General features: G+C 44.9%; 2 protein-coding genes and 1 non-coding gene across 3 annotated transcripts; 2 read left to right on the forward strand and 1 right to left on the reverse strand.

Moving 5' to 3' along the window:
• Window positions 1-878: 878 nt before the first annotated feature.
• TRNAY-GUA lies at window positions 879-965 on the reverse strand. Its single transcript is given in 2 exon segments — window positions 879-914; window positions 929-965. It is a non-coding gene; the product is annotated as a tRNA-Tyr (tRNA).
• Window positions 966-6,032: 5,067 nt separating this feature from the next.
• On the forward strand, window positions 6,033-6,811 carry LOC104584668 (chaperone protein dnaJ 20, chloroplastic). The gene has a single exon (XM_010239812.3). It carries the CDS (start codon window positions 6,127-6,129, stop codon window positions 6,610-6,612), a length of 486 nt encoding a protein of 161 aa, XP_010238114.1. The 5' UTR covers window positions 6,033-6,126; the 3' UTR covers window positions 6,613-6,811.
• Window positions 6,812-8,871: 2,060 nt separating this feature from the next.
• Window positions 8,872-9,876, forward strand: LOC104585089 (dnaJ homolog subfamily A member 3, mitochondrial). The gene is made up of 2 exons (XM_010241047.2): window positions 8,872-9,088; window positions 9,184-9,876. Exons 1-2 carry the CDS (start codon window positions 8,937-8,939, stop codon window positions 9,692-9,694), a joined length of 663 nt encoding a protein of 220 aa, XP_010239349.2. The 5' UTR covers window positions 8,872-8,936; the 3' UTR covers window positions 9,695-9,876.
• Window positions 9,877-13,311: the final 3,435 nt, after the last annotated feature.

Raw genomic sequence — 13,311 nt, forward strand, 5'->3', positions numbered from 1 at the left:
TCGACATTAACATGGATCGGAGGGAGTACCTTTTTCTCCGTCCCGTTGTGTCTCCTGGTCCCTATCGTTTCATGCATCCTTTCTCACCGCAAGCAGCAAGTCCCGGTGATCACCGGCAGCAACGGGACATCAGAGAGGCGGCGGCTGCAAACGCTCTCAGTCTCTCATTGCCTCGATAACTACGGGTGACCTGGCGTATGTGGGGGAGAGAAGGGTAGTCCAATCGGAAAAAAAGTACCGCTTTCGATTTTGCCACGGTAGCTACAGGATTTGTTTGCTGTGTGATCATTCAGTTTTATATCCTCTTGAGCCACAAAAATACTACTCAATTATATGTATCTAGACGCTTTTTAGTCATAAATACGTTCATATTTTGACAAATTTAAATCACTTAATGTGACGGGGAATACTTCGATAGCACGTAATAGCCACTTTGCCTAATATAGCGGACCTAGTCCGAATTGGATTAACTAGAGATGGTTTCAAAAAGAAAAAGCCTAGACGTGTAGGGAACTAGGGATCGTGGTGCGTGATGAAAAGGGTCATTTCCTGTCCGCGGTGTGCAGAAGATATGAACCCATCTTCGACAAATTCACGATTTAGCTGTTAATTAGCTTCTAGTCGCAGGGGTGCTATCCTCATGCCTCAATAGGTAAAGTGACCGGGTGCTTACGAAACTGATTGCAAATCTCTATTCTCCTTATCGACACTATACGAACAGAGGAATTTCCATCTCACAAAGAAAACGGCAAAGCGGGTTATAAAAAAAACGAAAACTTGACGCCAAAGAGATCCGACGCTATAGCGTGTGTGGTTGTGGGTGAAACTCAAGAGATGTACTGCAAAATAAAATTGCCAAAAAAAACTATAGAGAAAATTCCGACCTGCCGGATTCGAACCAGCGACCTAAGGATTAATCTGCTTCAAACTACAGTCCTCCGCTCTACCAACTGAGCTAAGGTCGGGTGCTTGTTTTTAACGGAGAGGAAAGATATTTCAATTAAGTACCATAGAGTCGGGCCAACGAGAAAAAAACACAATCGAAGAAATTCTGAAGACATTCCCAACATATTGGGACCCTCCTGAATTTATTAAAAAATGCATTTTATTTTTCTTTCTCTTTTTTCTGTCAATATGGGAGTCTCTGGACTATCATCTTAATGTAGTTGAACTTATTGAGTGAACAAACTGATTTTTATTAGCACCAAATTTACTATGAGAGCCCTGTTTGGATTTATGGTATTTTTGTAAAAGCTTCAGTATTTAGTTTAAATACGAACTAAATACTCATTCCGTCCAACAAAGGATGTCTCAACTTTGACTAAATTTGAATGCATCTATATACTCAGTAATGTCTAGATACATTCAAATTTTGACAAACTTGAGGCATTTTTTATTGGACGGAGAGAGTAACACAACTTTATCCACGAATAGACGGTCCTTCCAAACCTGGTCTAAGGGATAATGTAGTTGAGCCAGGTCCTTATGTACTCCCGTGAAGTCTTTCCGAAACGAACAAATAGACTAATAGAGACGTACGGTATTAGCAATTACAGAGAAGTGAGAACGTGCAGTCTTCAATTGAGAAATTCCCGTCTCAAAATTTCGATGGACATGTTTGGATCTAGCACGAGTCGTACGTAAGGATTAATCCTGCTGAAAACAGGCCACACTAGGTTAATCTAAACAAGCATTGGAATTGCGTGAAATCTAAACAATCGAGTCAGACTTCACCTCTCGCAGAAAAGGAAGAAAAAAAACGGAGTATAGACAATAGAAAGTGGACATTTTTGTTAGTCTTTGCTTTGCATTTTCTAGCGGCAGTCCATTTTGAACACACATTTGTCGGTAGCTATTGATCGTCACTATCTGCCTCTTCTCACATTTTACGGCCTTCCTGCAGCCTGTATTTGATTTGGTCTATCTGCAATACAAGCCAAACTTACACCTACCGGTTTATTGAACGTTGAAACAACCAATTAATGAGTATATAACTATATCGGCTACCGACCGATCATGGATCATGAATGGATAGACATTCGTGCATCAGATATTCTCAGACTAAAATTATCTCGTGTGTATCTGGTCACCATGGACTTCTTTGTCTTATGCACTGGACGTACTTGTATGTAGTACTAACCCGTGATTAATGTAGACGGATGAAGCATTAGAAATCTTAGTACAAGTAACTCACAGCATATTAAACTCGTCATTGCCGGCCTCTCACTGTCCAACGGTTGATTTCAATGAATGCATATTTTGCAGCCACCAAATGTTTTTCTGCAGGTGTGCATTATCTCAGTACCGGAAAGCAATAAGACATTTTTTTCTTTAGCTAAAGTAAATAGCATACTATATTGTGCGAGTGGGAGTAATGGAGGCCAACTCATCGTATCAGGGAATCGCCTCAGGAAGATAAAATTTTCGCTAGCTGCTTAATTTGCAGTTTGCACGATCTGAAGTGGAGTAATTAACGGGTGAACACTGTCGATGTTGTTTCTAGCACTCCCAATAACGCTAATTACATCCTTTCTTTATAGGGTAGTTGAGTTCCTTACATCGAACAAGTTGTAGTCAGATACGACAAAAATGCCATTTTGATGACACAAACCTTTGGAGGAAATCAAGGCTGTTTCTGACTTGCACCGCGTGAGTAAGGGGATGGAGGCAGATGTTCTGTATCGCACCCAAGTGATACACCATTCATGCAGTGTGAATTCTTTTCTACAAAATGCATCCTCTTCCAAGGCCAAGAACTAGGCTAGGTGCGTGTATTCTACTCCAATATATCATATTCCCTCTATTTCTAAATACTTGTCGCTGTTTTAGTACAAATTTGCACTAAAACAGCGACAAGTATTTATGAACGGAAGGAGTATTAGAAAACTTCGTATATATACTATGTTTCTAATTAGAGGCTCACTTAAACCCGCGACTAGTGACGATAGCCGCATTGCCGTCCTTCACTATCTAAATTAAATGCAGCCATCAAATCTTGTACTGTAGTGCATTTGCAATGAATCAACAGACTCTGTTTCAAGAAACAATGAATCAACGGTAACCAACCATATGCATGAATCGTACCAACTATACAAAATGGAAAGTTGGAAACGACAGTCATTAGAAAAAACCTAGCGGCGAATTTCCCGTGCTACGGTAAAACCAGACCTACAATCAGGGGCGGAGACAGAAGACAACTATTATGAAGGGCAAAACATAAGAATACACAGTTTGTAGTATAAGAATATTGGGGCCTAAGCATAATTTTCAGATCTTAGGGAGGGTCAGGGCTCCTGCTGGTCCCTGCCTCCGCCACTGCCTACAACCGATAAAACAGGTTTTCCTAGAAATGAAAATAGAGTTAGGAGAATCTAAGAGTTGAAGAGGCCGAGTTCTATGTGAACCATATGGTGTTTTCGCATAAAATTATACGAGAACTTAAAGTTCGCCTGAAAATTTAGATTTTTTAAGTGGTTTCTGGAATGTAAAGTGTTTTTAACTAAAGACAACCTTGCCAAAAGAAATTAGATGGGCTATATGAAATGTTATTTTTGTGACAAGGCGGAGTCTATTCGGCATTTATTCATCTCGTTCCCCTTTGCAAAACTTATGGTGGAAAATTTGTTTACTTTGCTTTTAACTTGCCTCTCCCCCCACCAACCAATATTACTAATATGTTCGAAAATTGGTTATATGAGGTTGATAAAAGGATTAATGATCACATACAGGTGAAGTTTTTGCTTTTTGTTGGCTATTTGGAATTGCAGGAATCATTTTATTTTTAACAGATTTGGAGTTGTTCACTTCTTTGCAGGTTATCTTCAATAACACTGTTTCTGATCCGTCTTTGAGCTTTCCTTTTGCCGGTGGACAAGCGAAGGCATTCGGCTTGTGGATGCACCCGACTGGAGAGGTTTGCGCAGGATATATTTCATCAGACTGGTTGGCGGCCTATTGCTAGACTACAAGATGCATAGCCAGTTAATTAGCCACCATCTGTGCGATTTTGTTTTCTTTGGCTTATCTTTGTATCCATGTTGTGTGCTACATGAACTGACTTGTTTGGTTATTCTAACTTTGCAGTAAATTAATTGTGTGCCTCGCTTCAATGCAGCAGTAAGTTCCCCTTTTAAAAAACAATCAGTTTAGGAAATCCTGTTTTCTCCAACTTCGGTTCTCTGACCTGGGCCAATAGAAAAGAGACCAAGGAGTAGTGTCGGCTCCGAGGATACAGGGGTATCCCAAAACCTAGGAGCACGGGCCACGGCCCCACCATGTCAGCGGAAGGCTTCCCGGGACCGCCTTCCCGGGAATGTCCTTCCTAGGAACTTAGTGCATGTTCTCTCCTTTACCGGACCAGGAGCCTCGCGGCTCCGTGGGCGCGCCTGGCTGGTGCCCGGGGAGAAAACACATCACTGCTTACCTCAGTTGGTCTTGGTCTCCTACTTTGGCGTCCACAAGCCTGAGCCGGTACGAATGTGCCCGTTAAGAGGCGTCCGCGGGACTGCGTGATTGCGTTGTGACGCTCGCCGTCGAGGACTGCAGACTGGGGTGCGGCAGGTTCACATTTACCTTTTGACCGGTCAGATTCCATCCTGTGCCAAGGTTATCACCGTTTCGGCCCAGACAAGGCCGAAAGCTTCTCTGCGCCACGGACCGGGGACAACTCACTTTGGACAGGCGCCACAGAGCAGCTGAACAGCTTCATATTCGTTTTGTAGCGAGGATGTTCTCCAGTAGCGGCACGCATGCCACGTGCCCTAGTTCGCTACCGTGGTGTCCACTTGAACTATAAAAGGAGGCTCTTGGCTTCCACCCAAAAAAAGTTGGCATCAGGATTAGTCCAGGCATAAAGAAGCTAAAGGTAGGAGAAAGATTGGGGTTCCGACCGCCGGAGAAGGGCAGCGTCTCCTTCTCCCTCCTTCTCGGGTCATCGTAGTTTAGGTTAGAGTTCGCCGCTCTGGCAATTTCTTGTAACTTTCCTTGATCCAGCCCATCAATACACACTGAAAACAGGACGTAGGGTGTTACACCTCCGGGTGGCCTAAACCTGGGTAAGTGATCGGAGTCGAAGTCATACCGGTGAAGTTCGGGGCACTCCTCGCGCCACTCTATCTAAAAAAAAAGGGGTGCTCACACTCCCGGTGTCCGTGCCCGCACACGCGACAGGTAGCGACTGCCTCTAGTCTCTGCCTCTAAACCTTTTTGGGGCTACTAAGGTCCCATGCAATGTTTGGGGCTACTGTCTTAAAAACAAAAAATACAGTCTCTCGCCTTGGTCCCATGCATGACTCGTTTCTGTCCACGCATCGCGGATGATCTAAAAGAGACTTCTACTTGAGCACTGACTTATTATGTTTGACAATAGATCAGATGGTCCAAACTCAGATCAAGTCATCCAAGAATTCCCCAGTAAAATGACGAGTTTTTAAAGTGGTACTCTGCTGGGTACATGAGTTCAAAAGTATTCTGATGGGTGTAGATCGTCCAAGTGTCGTTTGAATTTCACAAGAAAGCATATGAATCCTAACAAAGCAAGGTGGGCATTTTGGTCGACCAGTGAACTTTTAGTGGCATGATCTCATCTCTTCAGTAGTTTTATAAAAGATTTGCATATATTGCTCGCCGTGGACACAGGACAGAACACAGTGGGTCAGTCAGTTATTTAGTCGATTTCTCCCAAGCAGGCGTACCGAAGCCTCAGCTCCGTCGTCGACGTGCCGTATGATGGCCACCTTACGGCACCCGTACGTACGCACGCACGCTCGACGCTCGTGCGCCTTCCTCGAAGTTTCCCAACAAATAAACTCATCACCGTTTAACTTTGCCGGCCGATTCACCCGTTGCGTTGGTTCAGAATACTCCAATTCACCGGTCCAGCAGCCTACTGCTCGATCCTCTTGCGACGGCGACGTTATTAACAACTGCGCGCGCGCCCGTGCAAAACGCGTACAGCCAGCGGCACGCCTCGTTTGTCTCATCCTCCGGTCGGCTATATATACGGCCGTATCTCCATCACCCGTTTCGCCACAAAACCACACCTCGATCGCTCTCAGAATCACCTACAAATTGTCCAGATCGACTTCTTCCTCTCATCCTCTGTAGTACGTTCGATCAGCTATAGCCATGAACACTGCGAGATACACCGGCGGCAAGGTTACCGCTGGCTACGGCCGCGGCGCCACCGGGTTTGGCCGGAGGAGCAAGTGCAATGTGGTGAAGGCGTCGGCGGCGGGTACTGCGAGCAGGGCGCCGGACTACTACAAGGTGCTGTCGCTGGAGCGCACGGCGGACGTGGGCGCCGAGGAAGTGAAGCGCGCGTACCGGAGGCTGGCGCTGCAGTACCACCCGGACGTGTGCCCGCCGTCGCGCCGGGCCGAGTCCACGGAACTCTTCGTCGAGCTCCGGCGCGCCTACGAGACGCTGTCCGACCCGGCTACGAGGGTGCAGTATGACGCCGAGCTGAGGACAGACCAGGTGATGGGCGGCAGGCGGCCGTCGTCGGCGGATGGGTTCGCGAGGGACGTGTGGGAGGCGCAACTGTCCGTGCTGCGGGCGCGCTCCGAACGGCGGCAGAAGGCCAGGAGGTGCGGCAGCGGCCGCAGATTCTAGCTAGCTAGCGCCTAGCGGGGAGAATTAAGATCCCGTGTTCTGATTGATTATTTGACTGTGTAAAGATCTTGTTTTAGCAAAGTTGATTCATTGGAACTTTGGCTAGCTGGCACTCGTTTGTTATCCTTGTACTTGTGCATGTGTTGCTTACTCTGTTTGAAACAGGGACAGAAACTCATTTCATTAGTTAAGAGAGCCCGAAAAAGGTCCCAACAAAATAACACAAAAGATTACTCTCCGGGCATTAATTACATTGACTGCTCCTACATATTTAGTGCCTTTGGCTAACCAGAGCACCACAAGACACTGGCTAATCTTCCTTTTTTGACAATAAGTATTCTGCCTGGATCATATCAAGATAGTGAAGGATAAAATTTCCCTAAGTTATTTATACATTGATAATCGAGAAAGGAAGAAAAGCTATACATCACATCTGAGGTTGGGCCAAACTCCTATGTGCAAGTTCCTCCTTTACGAAGAAATAAGCCACATCAAGGAAATCAAGGGAAGAAATTAAGCAATTCAAACTATGCCAATTCCGCTCTTTCCATTCTATACATTGCACAAACACATATGTCACCGCTCTCCTCATCCAGATTAGAGTAAGCAGTGACCGGGTTCCAAGGTGGAGATTGCCAAAAGAGACCCGGCTAGTTTCTCACTAAACTTGCATTTAATAGATATGTTTGTCCCTAGCTATGGCAATCTTAACGACACCATTAGACTTTTTTTATAGTCTTTGCTTTGCTTTGTTGCATGGTGTGTTGACACACATTTGTCACTACTCGTTTATCTTGACCCTGAAGGGAGGCCTGTCTGGCTAGTTGATCTGGTCAACGTTACAGCATTAAGCAAGCATGCATTGTCAAGTTGCGTGAGGGGTTGATCGTGAGCAGCTAGTCATCAAACGACAGACAAAACCAAGTTAAAACGTGCAGGCGGCTGATTATACCTACCGATCGATGGCAGCCCACCAACTCATGCATCAAAATATGCAGCGGCCTGCATTGGTTTTGGGATAGAGTAAAATTACCTGAATTATTAATGGATCTTCGTCCGAACAGACCAGCTTCAATCCTCAGCCCATAGAAAAGTAGCCCATCCCCCATATGACATCCCTTGATGACTTGGGAGCCATTATTTGCCGCTGAAGGGGCCGGCCCAAATGCGGCCCATTTATTATAGGTTTTTGTTTTTGGCCAACCTAAGAAATAGTCTCCTCTAAAAACCCCCTAAGATACTGTCATAATTATTTTATCTTTTTGAGGTGCTCTAATAATTTTAGAGTGTGGCTATTTCTCAGTCGCTTGATTTTTAAGCAAAATTCTTAAATATAAGTTGACACATTAGAAGGATTAAAATCTAAATGTCATCTTTTCTCCTCCTTCACTCAAATGATATCGTTTGATTAAGATCTAGCGGCCAAAGAAGGTGACTGATCTCCAACTAAAAGCAGGCAACTACTACTCCATAGCAAAACCGATCATTTTAATGTTCTTGTATATTAACAAATGTTCATGTGTTCCAGAGAAAATGTATATGTACTTTTAGAGATGATGATGTCAAAGGAATGTTCATGAATATCAAAAGGAATGATTATGAATTTCATAAAATCATTTATTTAAAACGGATGTACATGACATTTTTATTTTTTTAAATGGTCAAGCATTCATACATTAAAAAAAAGATGTCTAAGTATTTTCTGCACAAAAAAAACTGAAGATAGAACAAATTATTAAAATGGAAAAATATAAAGAAAACCAGAAAATGTTTACCAGCGGTACAAACAGAACATCCATGAACAAATTCAACTGTCAGCAACTTATAGCAAGTGTAAAAATGAAAAGAAGTAAGGAAATACTCATATATTGAAACTTCTAATAGTGTAGAAACACCGGAAACATGTGAGTCTAAGTGGGTGCCACGTGTCAGCAAATGGATGGCTGCATGCTACGGCTAGGTAGCCGAGCTGCGGGAAATGACTTTGCGGTGAAGTATGCCATCTTCTTTTGTAGACTGTAGTATCCTCTGAGCTATACCAAAGCATGACCGAAGCACTGACCACCGAAAGAAAAACTCTGAAACTTAGTTCTGCAATTACGTACCAGGTGATTCAATTCAGGTCTTAATATATTAGGCCCTGCTGGGTATGACACCGAACATGCTCCGAGAGAAACAAGGACAATGCGATTCAGGGCGCGTGAGATACTATTCTCCCTTCCATTGCCAGTGCGGATTAGAGCTGTTGCTCACCTGGATTTTTCTTGCACCGCTGCTGCAAGCACAGGTGATTCGAATCCTCATATATAGTCATATAAACTAAGATGTCCGTGACAACCACACGGTCAAACACAGGCGAATCTGCGTGCAGGCGCACGCGCACGCTTCTTTGTCTCCGTCCAAATGGCACATACATACCTTGGTCACCAATTTACCCAAGGGCAGCTTCAAACCGCGTACAGCACCGGCGGGACGGGTAACCACCTCTCACATTCCCTAAATTTTAATCTTGTCCTCCGACCCACCCCTGCCGTCGGCTTATATATGTGGGTACCGCCTGTTCTTTTTCAGTGCCACAGCTCGCTCTGAAAGTCTGAATCACCTGCGAAAACTTGATAGCTTCTTCCGTCTGTTCAAAGCCATGAACACCACGGGCATTGTTAGCAGCGCCAGCGGTGTCATTTTCGGCCGGAGGAGCCACTGCAAGGTGAAGGCGTCGGCCAGCGCCTGCAGCAGCAGGACCCGGGACTACTACAAGGTGCTGTCGCTGGAGCGGTCGGCGGGCGTGGGCGAGGAGGAAGTGAAGCGCGCGTACCGGCGGCTGGCGCTGCAGTACCACCCGGACGTGTGCCCGCCGGCGCGCCGGGCCGAGTCCACGGAGCTCTTCGTCGAGCTCCGGCGCGCCTACGAGACGCTCTCCGACCCGGCCACGAGGGTACGGTACGATGCCGAGTTGAGGACGGGCCAGCGGGCGGCGGATGAGTTCACCAGAGACGTGTGGGAGGCGCAGCTGTGCGTGCTCCGGGCGCGCTCCGAACAGCGGCAGAAGGGCAGAAGGTGCAGCAGCGGCCACCGGTTCTAGGCGATGCCGCCTGGTTTGGTGTTCGAGCGGACGCAGCTCAACTGTGTTTTCTTTGTGTTGACCTGATTGATTCTTTAACCGTAGATTATGTATACCGATGGACTCGGGGCATCTGTTTTTATTGGGGTGTGTTTGAGTTGTGTAATCTGTAGAATGGAGATTCAAGTAACTTGATTGGTTGATGTGAATTTGCAGCACTTCAAAGTTGTGCACTTCTTTTACTGAATATCGAACATGCCAATAGAATTTTCTTTCTAAGCTACTCAGGGTGTATTTTTGACATTTAGACGTAGATCCAACGGCTCAAATCTACCGGAACTTTGTACAAACTGCTCCAAATACATCTGACCGTTCCCTCCCAGCAGACACCGCACCCTCATTTTTTTTAAAGGAAAAGTACAGTAATCAAAATGCCTGCTCCAATATATTAATCAAATTAAGTACTGTAATATATACAGCATGAACATGTCGGAGATACATTTGTCCAAACTTCATCCCTCAGCAGTCTGTACACGCCAACTTCAAAGCTGTTAAAATTGAACTCAATTTCCACTTTCGCTAAAACATACGAAAACAAATATGATAGCGGTAAATCAGTTCCATCCTTTTCGGCCCTTTGCCTAACCTCTTGCACCATGAATGCATTTCTCTCTCGACTGTCCCCTCCTTTAGTTTAAGCTCTGGCGTTTGAGCCGAGGGAGAGTGAGTTACAATTCATCTGTTTGGTTGATAGGAATGGAAAATTAGAAAAGCATGTGCATGGGAATTGAGATTTTTTTTTCTAGAATACACCCAAACAGGTGTATCATATATTGAAGAAAAATACCGCGACGCGGTTACATGCCCGTAGGCGAAAGTAAAGCAACTACTCTATTACATTCCACGAAAGTTCCACTCGACTAAACAGCGAAAAAGATACTTTATGAAAGAGACCCGCACTCGACCAAGTCCTACCTTCATCATCAATCATCCTTTGAATCTCAAGAGCACTTGGCAGCGCCGCATCAAAGACCAAGCCCAGCCTTCACCACCAAACAGGGAATTGAGATTTCAACCCCCTTATAAGGGGGAGGAATAAGGGGTGAGGTAGGAATAGAGAGGATTGATTTCTCATTCGTTTAGCTTTTATTTATTCTTTGTAAAATGAGATAAATACATCCGCGGTCCTACTTTTATTGTCGTGGTGTCAGTTTAGTCCTAAAACTATGAAACTGAACACTTTAGTTCTAATTTATGATAAGTGGTGCACGCGAGGTCCTAAGCTCGCTTGGGCGCGTCTGACTCGCCTACATGACACGTTGACCGCGTACACGTCGGCTCAGGGACGTTTGGCGGGAGTTTTGCCACCGTGGCGGTTGTGATTTTTTGCAGAAAACAAATCATGGGCACATGCACTTCACAGGAGGAAGGGCAGCATCTGAGTAAGGCCTCGAATCTGATGCAAGAGGGGCCGAATCCTCCTTCCCTTTTGCTGACACGGAGGAGTTGGCCATCAACCTCGTTGTCATGGCGGTGGCGGCGACAACTGAGAAGAGAGGACAAGGAAACAGAGAGAGGAAGGTGGCCACGTTTTTATAGGGGGGTTTTGCAAAAAATCCCAACCGTCGCTGCGGCAAAACTCCGGCCAAACACACATGAGTTGACGTGTACTCGGTCAACGTGCCACGTAGGCGAGTCAGACGCGCCCGAGCGAGCTTAGAACCTAGCTCGCGTGCACCACTTATCATAAAATTAGGACTAAAGTATCCAGTTTCATAGTTTTAGGACTAAACTGACACCGCGATAATAAAAATAGGACCGCGGATGTATTTACCTCTTGTAAAATAGTCTCTCTTTTTTTCACAAAACAAACATGGGGCGCAACTTATCTTTTAAATTTTCATTGCACGTCAAGTAAGAGATTGAGATTGAATATAAATTTTCGTTCTCAAACAAATTTACTCATTTTAACTATTTTCACCTTCCCTGCTGTTGTCGAACAAATTGTGGGCGAATTAGAAGGACGGCCGGGGGCGTTCACTCCTTTTCGATAAGAAGAAGGATGAGGCTAGTTCAGTTTTTTTTTTAGAATCACATGAGGCTAGTTTAGGTAATCGAGTACACGAGGCAGAAAAAATAGGCTCCAAATTTTGTTCGCATTGGGCCCAATTAATGTTGAGAAACATGGTGAATCGGTGGGGTCGGCAAGCACGAGAGAGCAGCAAAACACGCGCGGCGCAGACACAGAGTAAAGGCTTGGCGCCGGCGGCGATGGCGTAGGCAAGCCAGCCCAGTCTCTGGAGCGACCGAGGAAGCCAGTCAGTCATCGGCTTGACTGCTTCGCGAGCTGCAGTTGGCGGCCGGCGGAGGACGAGGACTTACGCATACGGTTCACACACATGCAAGACACAATTCTTGCTCCGGGCTGACCTCGTTTTAGCCGTACGACCGTTGTCCGTACTAACAAGGCCGCGTCGGCCGTCCGGCGTCCGGGAGGCCGGCTCATATAAACGTGCATGTTCTTGGATCTGCTTAGGTAACAGCTTAAATGCTTACAACGACTTAATTAGTAATCTACAGAAACATCACGTACCCTGCTGCCTTACTTTAACCAGTATTTTGTCCATGGAGTACGTGTTTTTTATTTCAATTTGACCAATAGTTTTTTATATTAGGTAGACAAGGTAAGAACAAATAAAATAAATGCTTAATAGAACTTTGTCTTTTTTAAAAGAGTTGTACTGAAAATTTCACATTACTTACCTATACCACGCTCGAGGTATATAACCCAAGATTTTAAATCTGGCGCTATTCAAAAACTTTAGCGGCACTATTAAGACTAAGGCGAGCTCCCGCGGCGCATTGATGAATTTTGCCGCAACACCCGCAATGCCGTGAACAATGCTATTTCGCGTGAAACTGCCTCCACAATCGCTTCCGCAACAACGATATGGACCTCCACTAGATCAGAATCGAAGCCCAAGGTAAATTAAGAATATTTTCAGCCAAATACGAACCGTTGGGCAAATTTTCATGTGAACTTGTTACATGTCTTGGTTCTCAACTTATTATGGCTTATATGATATTATTTCTGTAATGGAGATACACCTCTTGGTGTGATGGTGGAGTCGTGGGTGCATGACTTCATCCATTAGGGTTCAAATCCTGGTGCTCACAATTATGCTGTATGAGGTCTACCTTATGGTCTTTCCATAAAAAATAATTCTAATGGTTTGTGTCAAAATTATGTTGAATTTTTCCCTATTGAAAGAGGCATATATGTCATTTCATATTCAAAACTGAAATGACTTATAGGTCCACAATCTAGCCCTTTATAGGTTTAAAGAAGCTTCCGCGAAATGCTTTCGTGCGCGATTTAAAATCTTGATAGAAGCACACTTCAGACTAGCTAGCTACTAATGTATATATACCACACGGCTATGGCCTTCTTTTTTTCAGCTTCTAGGACGGGTTTCTCTCAGAAGTTGCTCTCCCTTAGCTTTCAGGAGAAACCGCTAGCCTAAACTAATTGGAAGCCTGGCAAAAAATTTAGGATGGCTTCTTCAGAAAGTTGGGAAAGAGCAGCTTTTTGAAAAAGGCCATCCTATTTTTTTTTTAAAGCGCCTTCTTTAGAAAGC

This window comes from Brachypodium distachyon, chromosome 4 (assembly GCF_000005505.3).
Source record: "Brachypodium distachyon strain Bd21 chromosome 4, Brachypodium_distachyon_v3.0, whole genome shotgun sequence".
NCBI classification, from domain to species: Eukaryota; Viridiplantae; Streptophyta; class Magnoliopsida; order Poales; family Poaceae; genus Brachypodium; species Brachypodium distachyon.